General features: G+C 39.2%; 1 protein-coding gene and 1 pseudogene across 10 annotated transcripts in view; one reads left to right on the top strand and one right to left on the bottom strand.

Annotated features, from left to right (window-relative positions):
* The first annotated feature begins 4768 nt into the window (after positions 1-4768).
* Positions 4769-23332, top strand: part of CCDC7 (coiled-coil domain containing 7) — a 112244-nt gene continuing 93680 nt past the window's right edge. For all 10 annotated transcript variants that reach the window (XR_009531671.1, XR_009531667.1, XR_009531666.1 and 7 more), the window contains exons 1-2: positions 4769-4958; positions 9192-9287. Coding sequence is in view for 3 of the 10 variants with exons in the window: in XM_060095434.1 (XP_059951417.1) it covers positions 9257-9287 (31 nt within the window). In the remaining 7 variants the exon portion in view is untranslated. The remainder of the gene's footprint in view (positions 4959-9191; positions 9288-23332) is intronic.
* LOC132487695 (vacuolar protein sorting-associated protein VTA1 homolog) lies at positions 21961-22883 on the bottom strand (annotated as a pseudogene).

Below are 23332 nucleotides of genomic sequence, written 5' to 3'. Positions count from 1 at the left end.
GAAAATCGATAGAACTTTGGCTGGTTAGCTTGGAAGATAAGGGGAAGGCACACATATTTGTTAAGGAGGGATGGGAATAGCTTGGCCCTCTTACAGCTCAACTTCTGATACCTTTTTGTTCTGGACTATCTTCTATCAAGCCAATCTTATATCCTTTCAGAGATGACAGTAAAAAGTCAGAGTTTGCTTGAAGTGGGTTTTGACCATAAAGGCACTCTCTGGCCCTCTTAGTGAAAGTTCCTGAGATAGAGAAAATCACATGGGAAATCACAGGTGAAGCACTGTATAGCAGTTGGGCACTTATTGCCCTGCGTGGCATCTATACTCTCCCCTGTACTGGCCCCCACAGGCTGAAAGATGGGGACATAATGGGTCTTTATAAGTTTTATGAAAATCCTCTTGTCCCTCTTGCTCCTGACTGATTCTTCCAGATGAAAAGTTTGGGTGAAAGTAAAGGATTATTGGAAAGAAATATCAATAGTTTTAGTTCCTGGAATGGGACACATTTATTTTGTGTCAATGGAAGGATAGAAAAAACAAGCACCTGGGGAGGGAGCGCCTTAAACACTGGGAAGTACAGGTAAATGAAGGGACATTAATATTCTTTTGTCTTTTAGAACAGCTCCAAGACTCTTCCTCACAAGAGGAAAATGCCTTAGTGCAGCTCTCCCAAACTATTGCAAGATCCTTGAATTTAACTGCACAGCTTTGATTGCAGTTTGATTGCTATTCTCTTAATCGTACTTCTCTGTATTGGAAATAGCAGCAAATGGCCCCAGCTTCTTCACCTCCCATGGGTATCTTTAAAATTCCATTTTAGCTCCTTTTTATTTTTGAGTCACTGGCTACAACTCTTTTCTGTTTTATTTTATGGCTCACTTTAGGTTTTAGAGTATACATCTTTAACTTATTACATGTATTAGTTTCTTATGACTTCTGTTACAAACTATTACTTGGTGGCTTAAAACAAATATATTCTCTCATGAAATGTGAAATATTTCATTGGGCTAAAGTCAAAGTGCTGGCAGGGTTACACTCCCTCCAGAAGCTCTAGAAGGGAATTTGCTTCTTTCCTCTTCCAGTTCCTGGTGGCTGCTGACAGTCCTTGACTTATGACCATGTCACTCCCGTCTTTTGCCTCCATGGTAATACTGCATTCTCTTTTTCTATGTCAAATCTCCCTCTGCCTCTTTTTTTTATCTGGCTATGCCACGCAGGATCTTAGTTCCCTGAACAGGGATCAAACCCGTGCCCCCTACAGTGGAAGGGACTGCCAGGGAAGTCCCCCTCTGCCTCTTTCTTACAAGGACACTTGTGACACCCAGATTATCTCAGATAATCTCCTCATATCAAAATCCTTAATCACATCTGCTGAGTCTTTGCCGTGAAAGGTAATGAATGTTCACAGGCTCTAGAGTTTAAGACCTTTTATCTTTGGGGGCCATTATCCAGCCTACATCACAGACTGCTTTCAAGTGGTATTATAACAGTTCACATATAGAATAAGAACTTTACAATGTTATATTTCCATTTCTCCCAATTGGCTTTTGTGCTATTATTGTTATACATTTTACTTTCACCTATGTTCTAAATTCTTCATCACATTGTTGCTGATTTTTCTTTAAACAATTACCTTTGAGGATTTAAATAAGAAAAATATCTTGATGTATACTCACCTAGTTTCCATTTTTAGTGCTCTTCAATTCTTTCACAGATCTAGATTTGCAACTGGTATCATTCTCCTTCTGGTTGAAAGACTTCCTTCAATATTTATTTAGTGCAGGTATGCTGTTGATTAATTCTTTCAGCTTTTGTGTGTCTGACAAATTCTCTGTTTCACCTTGTTTTCTGAAAGATAATTATTCTGGCTAAAGAATTCTAGATTAACCATTTTTTTCTTTCAGTACTTTAATAATGTTGCGCTGTCATCTCCAGTATTGCATTTAAAATTTTTTGAGGGAATTTCCTTGCAGTTCAGTGGTTAGGACTCCAGGCTCTCACTGCTGGGTCTTGGGTTCGATCACTGGTCTGGGAACTAAGATCCCATAACACGTGGGGCAAGGCCAAAAAAGTAAATAAATAAAGTTTTGAAACATTTATATATTGTAACATAATTGCCACTGTGGCAATATTTAGCACCTCTATCACGTTACATAATCATAATACAATATTACTGTCTGTATTCATTATACTGTGCATTAGATCTCTATGGCTTATCTACTACTAAGTTTGTACCCTTAACCAACATCAAACTATTCCCCTATCCTCTGGTAAACATGATTTTACTGTTTTTTTAAAAGTTTGACTTTTTTAGATTCTATATGTAAATGATACCATACAATACTTGTCTTTGTCTATCTGGCTTATCTCACTTAGCATAATGTTGTCTTGTACTGTTTTGGAAAAAAACTCTGTTGTCATCTTTGTCTTTGTTACTTTATCTTTGTAATGTGCCTTTTTATCCTTACGGTTTATTTAAAGATTTTCTTTTTTTCACTGCTTTTAAGCAATTTGATTATGATGTGTCTTGTTTCCTTCATGTTTCCTGTGCTTGGTGTTCACTGAGCTTCTCAGATCTGTGGAGTTATACATTTCATCATACTTAGAAAAATAGTTAGGTACCCACATGCATGTATATTATGTCATTTGAAGTTGTTCTATGGCTCACAGAAATCCTGAATTTTTTTTCCCCCCACAGAATCTTTTATGTATCTTTCTTTCTGGGTGGTTTCTCTCTGCTATTAGGTTCATGAATCTTTTCTTCTGTGATTGCTAACTTACTGTTTCTCTTAGCCAGTGCATTTTTTCTTCTCAGACATGTAATCTTCATTTCTGGAAAGTTGATTTGAGTGCTTTCATATCTTCTATGTCTCCACTTAACATGTTCAATCTTTCCTCTAGATTCTTGAATATATGAAATACAGTTGTAATAATTTTTTAGTCCTATCTACCAATGCTATCATCTGTCATGACTGGGGTCATTTTGACTGATCGATTTTTATCCCGTTATATTAGTATATTGTATTTTCCTCTTTCTTTGCATGATTTGCAACTTTTTGTTTTTTTGATTGCACTGCACAGCATGTGGGATCTTACTTCCCAGACCAGGGATTGAACCTGTGCCCCCTGCAGTGGAAGTGCGGAGTCCTAACGACTGCACTACCAGGGAATTCCCCTGCAACTTTTTTTTTTTTTTTCCTGTGTTGGGTCTTCGTTTCTTTGCGAGGGCTTTCTCTAGTTGTGGCAAGCGGGGGCCACTCTTCATCGCGGTGCGCGGGCCTCTCACTATCGCGGCCTCTCTTGTTGCATAGCACAGGCTCCAGACGCGCAGGCTCAGTAGTTGTGGCTCACGGGCCGAGTTGCTCTGCGGCATGTGGGATCTTCCCAGACCAGGGCTCGAACCCATGTCCCCTGCATTAGCAGGCAGATTCTCAACCATTGCGCCGCCAGGGAAGCCCCCCTGCAACTTTTGATTGGATACTTGACAGTGTGATTTTTACCTTGTTGGGTGCTGGCTGTTTTAATATGCATATAAATATTCTTGAGCTCTGTTCTGGGTCTGTCAAGCTATTGGAAATGTTTGATTCTTTCAGGTATTACTTTGAAGATTCATTTGTCAGGTGCAGAGAAGTGTTTAGTGTAAGACTAGTCCTGACCACCTCCTGTGGCAAAATCCTTGTGAGTACTTAGGGAGTACCCATTAATTATAAAGCTTTTCACTCTAGCTGGTGAGAATATAAAATATTTCCAGCTCTTTGTGAGCTGTGAGTATTGTACCCTTTGATGCTTTTAGGTGGCTCTTTCCCTAGCCTAGCATGTATGTGGCCATACATGCATATGGTGACATTAATCCGCTGTGGACTTGAAGGGGGTCCCTCTGAGAATTTATGGAGCTCTCTCACTCTTTTTCAATCTCTTCTTTAGTATTCCCTCCTAACTCGAATTTCCTTGGCCTTACTGGACATCTTTTCTTCAACTCAGGGAGACTTCTGGGGTCTCCCTGGGTTCCCCCCTTTTTGCATTATGATTTGGAAACTCCTCTCTTCAGAAAGTAAGTTTAGGAAATCACAGAGCTCATCTTGTTTGTTTCCTGTTACCCAGGCATCACTGTCATTAATTGCCTGATAGCCAATATCTTGAAATTCATTTTCTTATATTTTGTCTGATTTTTTAGTTGGTCAGCTAGGAGGATAAACCCAGTCCCTGTTACACCATTTTGGTTGGAAGCAGAAATCTTCCTATTATCCCTTGAAGAATAATGGAAGTGGTACATGTTCATGGTACAACATGGTATTTAACATATGCACCTGAATCACTTTGCTGTACACCAGAAATTAACACATTGTATATCAACTATAGTTCGACAACAACAAAATATTTAATAGTCTAAAAAAAAATTATTTTGACTCCACAACACCCCGCAGTGAAAAATTTAGACGGTGGCAGAGGAGGGCCTGGGGCTCAGGTTTTGTCGGTGTAGCCCAAGCTCTTATAGCACTAAACGGGACGTTATTTCTCGAGGCCAAAAGCCTGTAAGCATCTCCGCGTGTGAAGCGTCTGGAAGTAATCGCAGAGACCGAGGGCGCGGTGGAGACACGCAGAGACTCTCGAAGACCACGCCGTTGCCGGAAGCCCTCGCCCTTCTCCCCGCGCGCGTGGGATGGGCGGCTCCCGCCCGCGGCGTCTGACGTAGGACGTCGGCGTCGTGACGTGACGTCAACGGCCGTCCGCAGCTGGCGTGTTATTACCCTCGCTGCGGCCGCCCGGGGACGCTAAAGCTCGGCGTTTTCTGGTGGCACGGATGTCCGTTTGTAAAGCAGCTGGGCTGGAGCCTGCAGGATTTGCAGGCTTCTGTCTTGAAGGAAGTCTGGGAGGCTCAATTTCCAGCGTTTTCACCTTGGAGCCAGCCTCGCCAGGGCCAAACCACCGAGTAGCCTGACTGCCAACAGCCTCAGCAGGTATACCGAGTGGTGGGGGACTTCCCTCGTCAGCTGTCAGCGTATTCACAGATTCCCTGGCCAAAGCGTCCTTGCTTCTCTCTTCATTCCCCCCACCGCGTGACTGCCTCAGCTGCGGCTGAGCTTCTCTTGTCTTGATGGAGAATTTAAGGACCGTAAACCCTATGCCTCCCACCCCCACAGTTTTGTATCGTTAAAGGGCTTGAAATGGGTATCAAGCTAGTCCTTGAAGGGAAACCAGAAAACGTTTGTCTTCGTTGGTGGAAAGTGACTGATAAACTTGGGTAATTTTATGGTGATAGAGTATCCACCTCCTGGCATTGTTAGGAGAGTTAAATGGAGCAAATGTGTAAAATCCTTAAGGTTTTTTTTTTTTTTTTTTTTTTTTTTTTTGCGGTACGCAGGCCTCTCACTGTTGTGGCCTCTCCCGTTGCGGAGCACAGGCTCCGGACGCGCAGGCTCAGCGGCCGTGGCTCATGGGCCCAGCCGCTCCGCGGCATGTGGGATCTTCCCAGACCGGGGCACGAACCCGTGTCCCCTGCATCGGCAGGCGGACTCTCAACCACTGCGCCACCAGGGAAGCCCCCATTGGTTTTTTTGAAAATATATTTTTATATTTCCCACATATTTGTGGATTTTCAAGTGTTTCTGCTACTATTAATTTCTAGTTTCTTTCCATCGTGATCAGAAAAGTTATTTTGCATAATATCAGTATCCTGGAGAATGTTCCATGTGTACCTGAGAAAAATGTATTCTGATGTTGTTAGGTGGAGGTTTCTTTTGCATATATCTATAATGTCCAACTGGCCTATAGTGTTGTTCAAATCCTCTAATTTTCTTATTGATCTTTTTTCTGGTTCTTTCCATTATTGTAAATGAGGTTATTGAAGTCTCCTACAATTTTTGTTTTATGGTCTATTTTTCCATTCAATCTGGTTAATGTTTTCTTCATGTATTTAGGAGTTCTCATGTCTGATGAATATATGTTTATAAACACTATAATGTTTATATTTATAATGTTACATATTCCTGGAGAATTGACCTTTTTCTTATTATATAATGTCTTACTTTGTCTGTTTAACAGGTTTTGACTAAAGTCTCTTCTGTCTGATATTATAGTATAGCCATCACTATTCTCTTTTGGTTACCATTTGCATGGAGTATCTGTTCCCATCCTTTCACTTTCAGTCTATATATGTCCTTAGACCTAAGTGAATCTCTTGTAGACAGCATTATAGGTGGGTCTTATTTTTTATACGTACAGCTACTCTGTGGCCAGGGAGTTTAACCCACTTACATTGGTAGGTTGTGTGTTTCTAAGAATGTATCCATTTCTCTAAGTTATCCAGTTAGTTGGCATACAGTTGGATAGGAAAGGACTTACTTTTGCCATTTTGTTAATTATTTCCTGTATGTCTCATAATTTTTTGCTCCTCATTTCCTATCTTACTTTCTTCCTTTGTCTTTCATTGATTTTTTTTTGTAGTGACATGCTTTAATTCTCTTCTCATTTCCTTTTGTGTATTAGTCTTCTCAGGCTGCCATAACTGAAAGCCATAGACAGGGTCACTTAAAAAAAAAAAAGAAAATTATTTATTACAGTTCTGTAGGTGAAGTCCAAAATCTAGGTGCCAGTAAGTTAGATTTCATTCTGAGATGTCTTTTCTTGGCTCATAAGTATCCACCATCTATTGTGTACCCACATGACCTCTTCTTTGTGTGCAAATGGAGAGAGAGAGATAGAGAATGAAAGCTCTGGTGTCTCTTTTTATTAGGGCAATAATCACATCAGATCAGGATCTTACCCTTATGATGTCATTTAACCTTAATTACTTCCCTCCCCCCATCTCCAAAACCATCATATTGGAGGTTAGGGCTTCAACATATGAATTTTGGGGGATACAAACATGTATCCATAACATGAATAGTCTATAAATGTTTTTGTTATGGTTACAATAATCTATTTTATACTGGTAACAGGTTAACTTCAAACACATACATACTTCAGTCACTAAACTGTACTCCTTTAAAGCTCTTTCCCCTCACTTTATTTATTGGTGTCACAAATCACATCTTTGTATATTGTGTGCTCATTAACATAGATTTATAGTTATTTTATGCTTTTTCTCCTAATTCTGTATAAGAATTAAAAGGGAAGTTATGCATCAAAATTTCAGTAATACAGGTTTCTACATTTGTCCACATATTTACCGTAACCAAAACCTTTATATTATCATACAGCTTCATGATGCCATCTAATATCCTTTCATTTCAACTTGAAAGACTTCCTTTAGTATTTCTGGCAGAGCAGGTCTAGTGGTATGAACTCCATCAGCTTTTGTTTATCTGTGAAAGTCTTAATTTCCCCTTCAGTTTTGAAGGACAGTTTTGCCAAATATCATATGCTTGGTTGACAGTTCTTTTCTTTTGCAACTCTGAAAGTATCATCCCACTATCTTAGGGCCTGCAAGGTTTCTGAGAAATTCATTTATAATCTTATAGAGCCTCCCTTGCACATAACAAATTGTATTTCTCTTGCCTCTTTTAAGATTTTCTCTTTTTCCTCGACTTCTGACAGTTTGACTACATTGTGTTTTGGTGTTGGTCTCTTTGGGTTTTTCCTAGTTGGAGTTTTTAAAGCTTATTGAATTTGTATATCCATTTCTTTTTTAAATTCGGTAAGTTTTGTCATTTCTTCAAATAAACTCTGCTCCCTTTTTTCTCTCTTCTCTTCTGGGACTTTCATAATCCATATCTTGGTCCACTTGATAGGGTCCCATAAATCCTTCATGCTCTCTACACTTTTCTTAATTCTTTTTTCTTTTTGCTCCTCAGATACAATGATTTCACATGACCTGTCTCCCAGTTTGCTGACTTTTTTTTCTGCCTGATCAAGTCTGATGGTGAACCCCTTTAGTGAATTTTTCAATTCAGTTATTATATCGCTCAGCACCAGAGTTGTTTTTTTTATAGTTTCTATATCTTTGTTGATATTCTAATTTTGTTCATGCTTCATTTTCCTGATTTCATTTAGTTTATATTTCTTTCAGCTCATTGAGAATTTTTAAGACAGTTGTTAAAATTCTTTGTGAGGTAATTCACAGACTTGTGGTTTTTTAGGGTTGGTTTCTGGAACTTTATTTTATTCCCATGATTGGGACATGTTTCCATGTTTCTTTGTATGCTTTGTCATATTTTGTTGAGATTTGGGAATTTGAAAACATAGGTATCTCTCTCAGTCTTTTCAGATACAGGGGAACACCTTGACTAATAAGCCTCACATGGAGGTTCTGATACTTCTCAAACCTTCTCTGGGGATGTATCTTCTCTGGGCTTGTGTGTACTCTTTTATTCTAGTATGACTTTTTTTTAACTCTCCTAATTTCCCTAAGAGGCTCTCTCCTGTTTCTTCTCAGGAGCTTTTTGTTTTGGTTTCTAATGTATTCCTCCACCTGTAATCTCTTGCTCCTCCATCATTTGCAGAACTTCATAACCCCTGCAGCTCTAATGTGTGACGGCACTTGCCTTTGTTTTCAGCAGCCTCCCACCTGGTATCTAACTATGGAACTGTCCCCATCAGCTTTCCAGATCAGGCAAGACAGCAACCAATGACTCAGGCAGTGCCTAGACATGACAGAAAGTTGGATGCAAGTTTCACTCTTTTCATCCCAATGGAGGATCTGGAAATTGCAAGACTTCCTTGTGACTGTGGCACACTGTGGCACACTGTGCCAGGGAGATGGTGGAGCTAACTAAGCTGGGCAAAATGCCATGACCCTTCCTACCCTCTTTGGTACAGTTTTTCTTGGTCAGTAATGCACTTGGATGATGCAGTTTCTTAACTGGTTTCTAGAGTTCTCATAATGGTATTTTGATCTGTATATTGTTATTAACTTAGTGTCTCCATGGGGTAATGAGGGTCTGGAACTTCCTAGTCCTCCATCTTCCTGATATTTTATCCTATAATTAAGTTTTAACTTAAGTATGAACGTAGGAAATATAGAGAATGATAGAAAGCACATGTGATGCCTAGCATTATTAATGAAATAATGAGACAGTTTTAATATATACCCATTAAAACTCTTTTCTTTTCATATTAGATCTAGCATTATGGTAATCTACTTATAAGTCTATAAAATTGAGAAGAATTTATGCTGTACATTTGTTATAAATTTTGGGTTCACAATAGATCTGTTTTTCTATTTATTTGATTATATGCTTCTCTTTATGTAGCTCAGTTTGAAGCACCAGATGGAAATCTTCTCTATGAGGATCAAGACTCAATATCAAAAACACAAATGCAAGTAAATACACAAAGAACATTCAAAGGTAAAATATACCTTAATAAGTATAATAATTACAGATGACTTTAAATTATTTTAATTAAACTCAGTAGAAAATATTTTTCTTTGGTTCATGAATATGCATCTGAGATTATATTTTATGCAATATTTATAGTTTCTTTGATGTTAGTTGTAAATACCCTAAGAAAATTAGAGAGCAAAAGTCAAAGATCAGCTCGGTGCTTTGTGACTGCCTGGAGGGGTGGGATAGGAAGGGTGGGAGGGAGGGAGACGCAAGAGGGAAGAGATGTGGGAACAGATGTATATGTATGACTGATTCACTTTGTTATAAAGCAGAAACTAATTTAAAAAAAAAAGTCAAAGTATTCATAACTTTCATTGGTATTTCTGGTTGTAATATTATTTCACAGCCATAGGTCATATACTCAGACACCAAGGCTCAATCATAGGCCAATAATTTTCTCACAAAGGATGCATACCTTTCAGCAGACTGGAAGATTATAGGTCCAAAACTCCAAAGGGTGTCTGTCTGTGACCTATGGTAGTAGCCTTCTACCACAGACTGTACTTGGTGAACAGAGATGTTTCTGAGAGCTGTAACTCAAACAGCAAATGAGGATCAGAGGGCCCCAAAGGAAGGATAGCCTGAGAGGCCTGGTGGACGGCCTCAAGTGCGTCCTCTTGGTTGTGGCCCCACTGAAAAGAGTGGCCTTTGAAGTAATCTAATAGTAATGGATGTAATGGATGTAATGGATGCCATCAAGAACCACACATGGGGACTGTGAGAGTGCAAGTATCCAAATAGTCCCACCAATAGCTGAGCCTCATTTTCAGTTGTTCAAGTAGAGTGTGTCAAAGCTTGGCAGTCTTCTCCTTTGGAATGAGATGTTGTGCCCCCCACAGATTTTGCCCAGGGATTTCAGTTAGGTACTGGGTAACTATGTCTTATCTGTAATAATGGTCCAGCCATGTTGCTACATATTGGTCTGTAGGATGTCTAGTCCTTGTTAAGTGGTGCCCTTGTATGGGCCTATTTGGATGATGTCATCAATAGACTGGAAGGCTAGTGCTCCCTCTGGGTGTAGGACATTTCTAGCTCATGACTGTTTAGTGAAAGATAGTTGTGGAATTTATGTAGCTTTATGGAAGGACATTAGTGAGGCATTGCAATATATTCCCCATATGATGAACTGATCCTAATCATCCATGTGGACAGAGACACTGCATAGGGTATTTACACTGTCTATTACAGAATACCAAATTCTCTCACTATGGACAGTAGCTTCCATGACAGTCACAATATCAGATACAACTAGTGCCTGGGGACTACATCACTGAGCTGCCAATTATCACTGGAGTCTCTACACACACAAGGACATATGCCCAGGTCCACTGAGCTACTGAATGAAGACACAGTCTCAGGGAGAATTTCTGCTTCATTAAGCTCATCAATAAGGACAGTTATTTACTTTTCTTCTTCACTCATTTGTTTTTGAGGAACAAAGTACTAGATTCTGGTAGTTGAGTAGTTTCACAGTCTTCCACTTGTCTTGCTAAAGTGGTAATTTCTGTCAGGGTTTAGGGGTGAATGCAAGTAGGGGTTCATGTAAACAATACTTGTATACCAATAATGCATTCAACAGTGGGGGCCATAACAATGGAGTTTTGAGGTGGCCTGAGTGGGTACACTGTTGTGGGGTCTGGGTAAGTTTCCCATTGGTGGTGGCCGTGGAGTACCACCTCAGCATTATGTGTCCTCCTCATCCTGATGTCAGGGGTTGTGGTGATCACAGTCACTTATGCACCCATGTCCCACAGGCTTGGGAATGTAATTCTGCACATCTCCATTGAACTCTAACTTTATCATAAGTCCTCACATTCCCACTGGATATATGGGGCCCGGCCTAACCCATAGTCTTGTTTATCTTGAAAGCCATAAAGTCTTGGTAAAAGTTGGCAGAGTATTTTGATTCATGGCAAGGATCACTGGGAAAAGCAGAAGCCTAGCACCTGTGTTAGTCATAGGCCACAGTAGTGGCCTGTTGGGCCTCCCTTATCCCACTACCTGCCCTTTGGGTCCTTGGTAAATATCCCATCAATCTACTCCTTTGAGACCCTGTTTTGGGGGTAACACACCCTTTGATCTCTTTAAGGCCTTTGCCCAGATGGTCCGGGGTGGTTACTAGACTACCATTTTTACATCATTCTCTCTTCTGGTCAGTCATTGCTATCTTGGCATTATTCACTATTAATTGTCCAGAAATTTGTCAGTTAAGGTCCAGATTGTGTCGTAGACCAATTTCCCTGACTTTATTAGGATGTTTATCGAGCTTGATGTCCAGCAATAGTGGCACAAATGAACCTAGGAACCTGAATCTGGTAAAAAAAAAAAAAAAAAAAGACAATCTCATCATCTGCTGTCCTCATTCCCTCATTGTATATCTTAGGCACCACCAGGGTGGCTCATGGAGTCACTATTACCTTTTCAAGTATAGTTAAAACGTGTTTTACAAAGGCAAGGATGAGCCATCTGTCAGATCCAAAACAGTACCCAGCTGAGGAAGGAGAGAGTCTTGGATGTCTGTATTTTTTCATACTCCTTTATTCCACCTCCTTGTGCAATGTGGCCATTGTCAAGGCTCTCCAAAAAATGTTTCTGTATTAGCAACCCGGCAAGGTTACATGATTACTTCTTTAACAAGATACTCCTTTAAATGTGAAGATGAACGACCCACGTCTATAAGGTCTCTTCAGGTCACTGGGTAAAGTGACCCTCAGCACTCTACATTCCTTTTCATTAAATCATGAATCACAGTAACCACTATGGCAAAGGCTGAACATAAGTTTCAGGAGCATTAGATCTAACAGTAGTCATTGAGTGCAACTCAGCATGCAGGGTCACCAACAACTTTTGATCCCATTATTGATGAAACTGTAAGTAGCCAAGGAATTGCTTCCCCAGTTTTGTCAGAATCCCTCTGTTTGATGTTTAATTTGACCCACCCACTGGGCATCTTGGCCAGCAAAACAGGACTATTAAAATAGGAGGATCATGTAAACAATAAAATAACACTCTGCTAAAGCATGTCGCACAATCTGTCAGCAGTTCCTGAGACACATGGGCCTGAATGGTCATGTGCCCTGTGGGAACCTCAGACTCTTAACAAATGACTCAGTAGTGCCCCCTTAGAGAGCCCTGAGGACTCACTAGTGCTCCTTCCAGAAAGGAATTGTGCTTCATTGACCACATTGCTCACTGTGCTAACTTGTCAGGGAGAGAGCTGCCAGTTTTTGAGTTGGTCAAGTAAGACAGCAAGTAACTTGAAAGTAAATTTAAGCGTTTATTCACTTACTGTAATAGTATGAGTCTAAACAGGAAAGGTTCCCAGCCACACCAATATTCCATTTTCCCCCACAGAACATCATTGGATGAGGGTCAGATACATCAGTGCTGACAGGGCTGGGGTGGGGGAAGATCATCTCACAACCAAAGGAGCTCCAAACAAAAGGTTCTTACTGTTCTATAGATCTGAGAGGAGGTAGAAGTGGGAGGTCTAGGAGGAGTGCAAAAGTACTGAAAACAGAGTCAGAGATAATAAAAATGTCTACAAGGTCCAATGAAAAGGTGGTCTATGTACAGGGTCTCAGCTGAGTCCTCCCCACATAAGAATGCTTCAGAATTGAGGCACTCAGACTAAGAATGCAGATATGGCCTTAGTCCATGACTGCACTACTTCCAGTGTCTGCAGTGCACTGGCTATGTCTCAAAGTCTAGTGTGGAGTATGAAGATTTCCCCCATGACAGCTGCCAGATCAAGCCTTTGTAATTGTCTAAGGTTGGGCCTGACAGCTCACGCAGAAGATTTTGGCATGTTGTCAGTGCCTCTGTGTAAACACATATGCATGACCACATACATGTACACATGATATACATATATGAATATACATATCCATATAGTCATCTTCATGTATGCTTACATTCATAAGCATGTGCGCATATATGTGTATATGCATATTCACAGACATATTTAGAAATCATGGTTTCTCAAAGACACTTTCAATTTCATTCTCTCCCCTCAGGACTTGTTCTTATCTTTCTCTGTTTCCGGTGTGTATATCCTTCCTTCCACAGTGTGAATCTGACTCTGATCAACATCAGTACATTTGCTCATTTGCTCTATCTTATAATGCTTCTAAAATTATTTCAGAATGTAGAACCCTAGAAAAACAAACCTACTAAAAGGTTTCTGTGATTTGCAAACATAGAGAACAGATTTGTGGTTGCCAAGGGAGTGGAGGGTGGGGGTGGGATGGATTGGGAGTTTGGGATTAGCAGATGCAAACTATTATATATAGGATGGATAAACAACAAGGTCCTACTGTATAGCACAGGGAACTATATTCAATATCCTGTAATAAACCATAATGGAAAAGAATATGAAATATATATATATAACTGAGTCAATTTGCTGTACAGCAGAAATTAACACAACATTGTAAATCAACTGTACTTCAATAAAACAAATTAAAAAAATAAATTCTCCAATAAACATCTTAACTTACGGTTGAAAAAGAGGAAAAAGGTTTTGTGATTTGTTTACAGTTCACCCCTCTGCTCTTTTGCCCAGGAGTGAGGGTGTATGTCAAATACTATATTGATGATTTACTTGCATTAGTGCTTTCTTATTTCCTTCAGTAGATTCAGTTCTTTAAATTTAGTTTCAGTTTTAGTTCCTTTTCTTATCCTTTGTAATTTAATTTTTCTGTTGATACATAATTGACATATAACATTAGTTTCAGATGTACAACATACTGACTCGAGATATGTATATATATTACAAAAAATATCACAACAATAAGCTTAGTTATCATCTATCACCATGTATAGTTAAAATTTGTTTCTTGTGATGAGAATTTTTAAGATCTACTGTCTTAGGAACTTTCAAATATGCAATGCAGTATTAACTGTAGTCACCATGCTGTACATTTAATCTCCAGTACTTATTTATTTTATAACTGCGAGTTTGTACCTTTTGACCACCTTCACCCATTCACCCACCCTCTACCCCCTGCTTTTGGCAACCACCAATCGGTTCTATGAGTTTTGATATTGGTTTTGTTTTTGTTTTAATTCCACATATAATTGAGATCATACAGTATTTGTCTTTCTTTCACTGACTTACTTCACTTAGTATAGTACCCTCAAAATGCATCCATGTTGTCCAAAATGGCAAGATTTCCTTCTTTTTTATGGCTGAATAATATTCCTTTGTATATATGTATACTACATTTTCTTTATCCATTCATCTGTCCATGGACACTTAGGTTGTTTCCATGTTTTGGCTATTATATTATTATTATAAATAATGCTGCAGTGAACATAGGGGTTTAGATATCTTTTCAAGTTAGTGTTTTCATTTCCTTTAGAAAAATACCCAGAAGTGGAATTGCTGGATTGTAAGGTAGTTCTATTTTTAGTTTTTTGAGGAACCTCCCATAGTGTTTTCCACAGTGGCTGCACCAAATTACCTTCCCACCAACAGTGCACAAGGGCTCCCTTTTCTCCACATTCTCACCAACACTTATTTCTTGTCTTTTTGATAACAGCCATTCTAACAGGTATGGGGTGGTATTTCATTGTGGTTTCGATTTGCATTTTCCTGACAATTAATAATGTTGAGAACCTTTTCATGTACCTGTAGGCCACCTGTAATGAAACATGTCCTTTCAAATCCTCTATCCATTTCTTAATCAAATTTTTTTTCTGCTTTTGCGTTGTATGAGTTATTTCTTTATTTTGGATATTAACCCTTAGTCAGATATACGATTTGCAAATATTTTCACCCATTCTGTAGGTTGCCTTTCATTTTGTTGATGTTTTCCTTTGCTGTGCAGAAGGTTTTTAGTTTGATGCAGTCTCACTTGTTTAGTTTTGCTTTTGTTGCCTTTACTTTTGGTGTCAAATCCAAAAAGTCTTCACCAAGACTGATAATGTCAGGGAGCTTACCGCCTATGTTTTCTTCTAGGAGTGTTATGGTTTCTGGTCTTACATTCAAGTCTTTAGTTGATTTTGCATTGATTTGTGTGTGTAAGATAGTGGTCCAGTTTCATTCTTTTGCATGTAGCTGTCCAGTTTTCCCAACATCATTTATTGAATAGACTGTCCTTTCCTCACTGTGTATTCTTGGCTGATTTGTCATAAATTAATTGACCGTATATGTGTAGGTTTATTTCTGGAATCTCTGTTCTCTTCCATTGATTTATATGTCCATTTTTATGGCAATACCGTACTGTTTTGATTACAATAGCTTTGTAATACACAACTGACCCTTGAACAACACAGATTTGAACTGCATGAGTCTACTTATACACAGAGTTTTTTCAATAAATACATGCTATGGTACTACATAGTCTGGGTTGGTTGAATCTGTGGATGCAGAGCCATGGATTTAGAGGAACAACTGTAAAATTCTGTGTGGATTTTCGAATATGTAGGTGGGAAGGGAGGTCAGTGCCCCAACCCCCATGTTGTTCAAGAGTCAGCTGTAGTTTGAAATCAGGAAGTATGATGCCTCCATCTTTGTACTTTTTTCTCAAGATTGTTTTGACTATAAAGGATCTTTTGTGATTCCATACAGATTTTAGGATTTTTTTGTTCTATTTCTGTGAAAAATGCCATTGGAAATTTAATAAGGATTGCATTTAATCCATAGCTTGCTTTGGTTGGTGTGGACATTTTAAAAATATTAATTCTTCCAGTTCATGAGCGTGGAATATCTTTCTATTATTTTTGTCTTCTTTAATTTCTGTCATTAATATTTTATAGTTTCAGTGTATGAATACTTCATCTCCTTTATCAAATTTATTTTTTTCTTTTTGATGTCATTGTAAATGGGATTATTTTCTTAATTTCTCTTTCTCATAGTTTGTTGTTAGTGTATAAAATGCAATTGATTTTTTATTTTTTTATATTGATTTTGTATGTTGCACCTTTACTGAATTCATTTATTAGTTCTAAAAGCTTTTTGGTGGAGTCTTCAGGATTTTCTACATATAGCCTTTATTGGGTTGAGGTAAATTCCTTTTATCCCTAATTTATGGGAGTTTTTATCATGAAAAAGTATTGAATATTTTCAGATTTTTTTTTCTGCACCTGTTGAGATGATCATGTAATATTTACCCCTTGCTCTGTAATGTGGTGCATGTGTCACATTGATTGATGTTGGACCATCCTTGCCTGAGTAGAGTAAATACCATTTGGTCATGGTGTACGATCTTTTTAATGTGCCGTTGAATTGTTTGCTAGTAGTTTGTTGAGAATTTTTGCATCTGAGTTCATCAGGGATATTGGCTTGTCATTTTCTTGTGGTGTCTTTGTTTGGCTTTGGTATCTAGATAATGCTGGCCTCATAAAATGAATTTGGAAGTTTCTGTTGGTGAATGTTTGTGTCCCCCCCATAATTCATGTGTTAAAATCCTAATGTCCAATGTAATTGTATTAGGAGTGGGGAGGTGCTTAGGTCATGAGGATGGAGCCCTCGTGAATGGGATTAGCCCATTCATGAATGGGCTAAAATTTTAGAAAAATTTTCTGTTTTCTGTTTCATTTATTCCTGCTCTAACCTTTATTACTTCCTTCCTTCTGATAACTTTGAGTTTAGTTTATTTTTCTCTTTCTAGTTCCTTGAGGTGTAAAGTTAGGTTTTTTTATTTGAGGTCTTTTTTCTAGCTGCCCACAGACAATCCAGCTATGTTGATTGCTTCAGTGTTCTAATTAAGGTGAGATAGAAGTGGGCCTCTCAGGCAGCACCCTGAAAGGCTTTGAGAGCCTTCTACTCACTTCCCTCTCTCTTTCTCCCATGGGAAGAATTGTGGGTGAGGGAATCTCTCTCTGTGTTGAGCTGTGCTGACTTGGTGGAGGGGTGACATAGGTAAAGCAAAACTGTTCTTACCCTTTTAATGCAGCTATCTAGGATGTTATGTTCCACCAGCATGCTGGAACTTCTTGAGTGGACTCTGAAGCTCTCATAAATGTATTTCATCCATGAATTGTTAAATCAGTGTTTCCGTGGGCTACGGGACTGCGATCTCTTAGCCTGCCATTTTGCTGATGTCACTGCCTGAATTATTTTAAATTAAAGTGATCAGAAGATATTTTTCTTTGGTTCATGAATCAGTATTTAAGCATATATTTTATAGCAGTTTTACACTTAGTCTAAAAGTGTGAATACCCCAAGATAGCTAGAGAATAAAAGCCAAACTATTCATAACTTTTGGTTGGTATTTCTAGTCATAAGACTATTTCATGGCCATGGGTCCTATACTAAATATATACCAAGGCCTTGTAACAGGCCAATAGTAGTCGCTTAAAGGGTTTGTACCTTTCATCTGACTCCAGGTGACTATGATACCAAAAGCCTAATGGGCGCCTCTGGCCTCTGGCAGTGTCCTTCTGCCATAGGCTCTAATCAGCAAACTGAGAGGTTGCTGAGATCTGTAACCCAAACACAAATGTGTATCAGAGGGGCCAAGGGGATGGACAGAGTCAGAAACCTGTTGGAGGGCCTCTAGGACATCCTGTTGCCATGTCGTACTCAAAGGTAGAGACCAAAAATGGTATCCTAATAGACAAATGCCATCAAGATGACCACATGGTGAATGTCAAAGTACTAGTAGCTGAAAAGTTCCACCAATCTTTGGGCCTCCTTTGTGTTTGTGGGGGCTTAGAGGAACTAAAGCTTGGCAGTTGTCTCCTATGGAATGAGACATACTGCCTCTTCTCAGTTTACTCCCAGAGATTTCACTTGGGTACCAGGTCCTGGTACTTTTTCTGCATTAATGGCCCAGACTTAACTGTCACATGTAAGTCCACATGCTTTCTGTGTTTGTTGGGTAATTCCCTTGCCTAGGCCTAGTGGAGGTTATTGTTAATATAGGGGGAGGCTAGGGCTCCATGTGGGAGTGGGACTTTTTCCAGGTCATGGCCTTATGGAAGGACATTAAAAGTGCATTGCAACCCATTACACGTATGGCAGACTGATCCTGATCATCCCTGTGGACAGGGATGCTTAAAAGAGGCATTTGTAATGTCAGTTGCTTTGTACTTGCCTCAGCTTGGGCCACAGCCTCTATGGCTGTCATAATTTCAGGTAACACTAGTGCTCGAGCTGCGTGACTGCATTGAGCCTCTAATAATCAATTGAATCTCCATACACCTGAGGCCTAATCCACAGGCCAGATGGGGCTACTGAGTGGAGAAATAGTCTTATGAAGAATTTTTGCTTCATTAAGCTCAGTAATGAGGAAGCTGTCTCTTTTCATCCTCTAGGGAGTTGCTTTGGTAGTCAAAGGGACTAGGTACTGGTAGACTGTTAGGTTCAGACTACCTAATAGACTACCAGAGCCACTGAAATGCCCTCAGTTGTAGTGTTTATGATCATGGCTTGGGGATAAGGATGGGGTGTTAAGGATGCACACTTACACAATATAAATAAATATATATATATATATATATTGTTTTCCCTCATCTTGGTACAAAAGGACCAGGGAATGAAATTCTTCCTCACCTTCCCATTGAACTGTGACCTTGGCAAATGTTCTCATGTCCCCAGTGAGGACATAGGGACCTTGGCCTAACTCATAGTCTTGTTTATTTTTAAAGTTAAGAGGTTTGGGTAAAAGTAGAGAGATGCACTCTGATTTCAGGTCAAGATTCACTGGGAGGGTTGGAAGGAATATTATTTATATTAGTCATAGGAGTTGTCAGTATGTGGACTCTGTTGTGCCCCCAGTGGCCATTATCTAGTCACAAGTATCTGATGGAGAGTCTATCAGTCTCCTCCTTGAGACCCATTGTTGGGTAACAAGACCCATAGATATCTTTGGGAAAGACCTTAACCCAATGATCCAGGAGTAAGTACCCAATTACCATTTTTACATCACTCTGACTACTAGTGAAAAGTTAGTGTCTTGCCAGTAGCTGCTTTTTCTTTGCTTGGAAATTTTTCATTTCACACATGGATTGTGCCATGAACCAAGTGACATCACCTTATAAGGAGGTTTAATTGAGACAGGTGACCAGTGAGAGTGGCAAGAATGAACTTAAATCTGAGTCTGGTAAACAATCTCATCATTTACTTTTCTTACTTCTCATTGTCAAATCAAGGAACTATCAGGTGGCTTGCAGAGCCCCGTATAGGTGGCCGTAAGAGTAGACCAAAAAAGTTTTCCAGTGTCAGAGAACTCACCACGATTGGACCAAACCAGTCCAAGAACAAATAATAGCTAGTAAAGGAAGGAGAAGGTCTCAGGTGTACATGACATTTCTCCCACCTACCTCCTTCTTTATCCTCCTTGGTCAAAGTGGCCATGGAAGATGTTCTGAAAGAGGGGGTTCTGTAGTAACACACCAGGAAAGGTGCTTCTGTCCTTAAATAATTTTAACAAGATTACTTTCTTTGTGGTGGAATCAAACTATCCAAATCTCTTTGGTTTCTTTGGGTCACTGGGCAAAGCAATCCTGAGGGCTCTACCTACTTTCTCATTAAATATGAGAAACATTTGTTGTATCAAGGATGTCATCACTGCCCGGGACATGTTTAGATTTAACAGTAGTCCTCGTGTCCTATTCTGCATGCAACTTTAGGTGACCAACTACATTGTTTTCTGGTTTATCTTTCTTGTATTTCCGTTTCTAAAGGTAAGTATCTTATATTTTCTTTTCATTTCCCATTCTTTTCTTTCCTAAAAGATAGCATACTTGATACCTTCTCTTTTCATTTTTTCTACAATTAATCTATCTCCTAGCAGTCCCTCGAAGTTGGGTTATAAGTATCTTTTTATAGCTTTATGTGTAACTCTTTGTACCACATCATACACCATAATTTGTGTTACCCTACTTTATAGTATGTACCTTGTTTTTCAACCAATCTCACATGCTAGTACATTTAGGTGCTTTTGAGTATTTTGCAATTAAAAATATCATGTAATGAATAACCTTTACATATACATTTTCATTATTTGGTCTATGAGTATATATTAACCTAAGCTATAATAATCTAAAACAAGTAGGGACTAATATAAAATATATTTGATGCCAACAAATATTTATGAAACAGTGAGTCTTACACACATTAAAATTTTCCTCACAATTTTTATGTCAGGTCTAGCATTATGGTAATTTACTTATATTTTATGTTTATAAAAATGAAAGAAAATACTGCTCAACATGTGTATAAATTTGATATATAGGGATTTCACAATAGACCTGTTTTTCAGTTTAATGCACTAAATATATCTCTTTATGTAGCTCATGATCATGTGTCAGATGAAAATCTTATGTCTAAGCATCAGGACTCAAAGTCAGAAACAGAAATGCATGCAGAGAAACAAAAATCTTCTAGAGATGAAAGTCTCATTAGTAAGTATAATAATTATAGATGACTTTAAATTATTTTAAATTGTACTCATCAGAAGATCCTTTTTCTTTGGTTCGTGAATATGTATTTGGTCATTTTTTTTGAACTAGTTAAAAGAATCATTGTATTTATATTTTACACAGCACAAATGCAGGTGACACAGTAAGTCCATAATTCCTCACAAAACTTATTAACTTACCAACTGAGAATCTATGTTCTTAAAATCTGCATCATTCATAGCTATACACTCTATGGAATCTATTCCATAGTAGCAGAGGAGAACCTTAACTCAAAGCACCAAGTTTCCAGGCATTACTGCAAATATCTTGTTTTCATTCTCTGATACATACAGTCAAACTGCCTATGAAGCAAATACCAATTCACCTTAAGCGCCAATGGATAAGGGAAAACAATTGGGAAACCAACATTATTCTTACATCTAAAACTGATTCTACCTGTTTACCTTGTTATATTTCTTTCCATGAACACTTTAACTTTTTTTTTTTTTTTTTTGCGTTACGCGGGCCTCTCACTGTTGTGGCCTCTCCCATTGTGGAGCACAGGCTCTGAATGCGCAGGCTCAGTGACCATGGCTCACGGGCCCAGCTGCTCCGCGGCATGTGGGATCTTCCCAGACCGGGGCACGAACCCGCATCCCCTGCATCGGCAGGCGGACTCTCAACCACTGCGCCACCAGGGAAGCCCCATTTTAACCTTTAATGTAGCTATAATTAATATGAATATAAATTGAAACTTAAACATAATCTCTTTCAGATTCATCTAACAATTTAGGACGTATATCTGTTTCATAAGTCCTGAGGAAAACAAAACGTGACCTCTAATCTAGAATATTCTTGCAATCTTTATTAAAAGTTAAATTAGAATTTTATAGCAAAGTAATATGGTCTGTTTGTCCAAATTATGGATTTTAAAATTCCTTAATTTATTTAGATTAAGATACAAAGCTGATTTCCAGTATATTTTATAGGAGTGTGTTTTCATTTTTTGAACAAGCAGGGTTCGGTGGACATTTTTAGGATCTTGCTCGCATCAGCTCTGTGTATACCCAGAGATTACTGGATCCACTAAATGGGCAATGAAAATTGGTCGAGGCTGTTGATGAAAGCTTCAACAGGAATCTGATACACAGACACAGACTTTATTGTTATAGTCAGTGGAACTGAAGTCTTCCTTAAAACTGTGCTTCTGATAGGCTGAAGATAGAGTAATGGACTGTTAGTTCTTTAAGCCAAAAATGCATGGGTCTGTTCTACAAAGGCTTCATTCTCTGCCTGTGGTCAGTAACTTGAGGGTCTTCTGTAGATTCTGCACTGCATTGCTGACATCTTCATGCTGCAAAGCTCTGCCAGCGTTATTTGCAGTATTTCTGAGGTCTAGCAAAGTCCTCTGATGTTAGTTGGGTATCTCCCTGGGAAACTGTACTGAAAAGTGCAGGATCAATGGCCGGAATAGTCTGTGGAGTAGGCTGGATAGTGTTACTTGTTACACCTGTGCTGTGAGAAACTTCTTCTGGGGTATTAGCAGGAATGCGGGCACCAGGAGGAATTTGTATTCCAGTAAAGCTGCTTGATGGCATGTTGCTTGGGTCATACGTTGAAGATGATGGCTGAGGGGCTGAGTGGGCAGAGAGGTTGCTCCAGCATTTTCATTTTCTTCAACATCATTATCTTCTTCAATCCCACCAGGCCCTGCTTGAGGAGTCTCTCCATTCTTTAAAAAATTATGAATATATGTTGCCTTCCACCTTGCATACTTTCTGTGTTTCACGTTTTCATCAGTGAGTTCTCCAACCGCTATTTTGACATCTATTAAAAGACTTTCAGTTAGAAGGACTTGATCATGTTTTTGTGAAATCGCCCAGCATGATCTTCATTATCTACATACAAAAACATTTTCAAAGCATAATTCTCCAAATGGGCAGAGCCAACTGTTTCTTGAGTTACAGCTTCATTATCACCCAACTGTTTCATAAGAGCTTCTAACTGATCCATTAGCTTTGGTGAAAATGTACAACATTCAGGGGTTTTACTATCAACCTTCATTCCTGTTTGCATTGCATACAAACGGCAGTAATAAGCCACCACAGGGGGGCCCCACTTGTCATGCTCCTGAGCCGTCCCCAGATGATGCTGTACGCTCTTAAACTGTGGGGGCAGTGGGGGCAGCGGAGCAAGCGTGGACATCTCCACTCCAGGAATCCTATTTGGGCACGTTCTTATAGAAATTTTGCACTGATGTAAAGTATGAATGCCCTAAGATAATTAGAGAACAAAAGCAAAACTGTTGATAACTTTTGGTCGGAATTCGTTGTCTTGAGACTGTTTCACAGTCGTGGGTCATGTGTTCGGTATCCCCTGAAGCCCAATAATGGACTAATAATTGTCTCTTAAAGGGTGTGTACCTTTCAGCGAGCTGTTCCTAGAGATGATGAATTAAAAACCCCAACAGATGCCTCTGACCTGTGGCAGTGTCCTTCTGCCTTAAGCTCCAGTTGGTGAATAGATAGTTGCTGAGATCTGTAACTCAAATGGCAAAATGGATCAGAGGGGCCAAAAGGAAGGGTAGCCTAGGTGGCTTGTTGGAGGGCTTGCAGGTCATCCTCCTTGTTGTGGCCCCACTGAAAGGAAATGAC

This window comes from Mesoplodon densirostris, chromosome 4, assembly GCF_025265405.1.
Source record: "Mesoplodon densirostris isolate mMesDen1 chromosome 4, mMesDen1 primary haplotype, whole genome shotgun sequence".
NCBI lineage: Eukaryota > Metazoa > Chordata > Mammalia > Artiodactyla > Ziphiidae > Mesoplodon > Mesoplodon densirostris.
The sequence above is the reverse complement of the archived record's forward strand: the minus strand, read 5'-3'. Positions and strand labels throughout refer to the sequence as shown.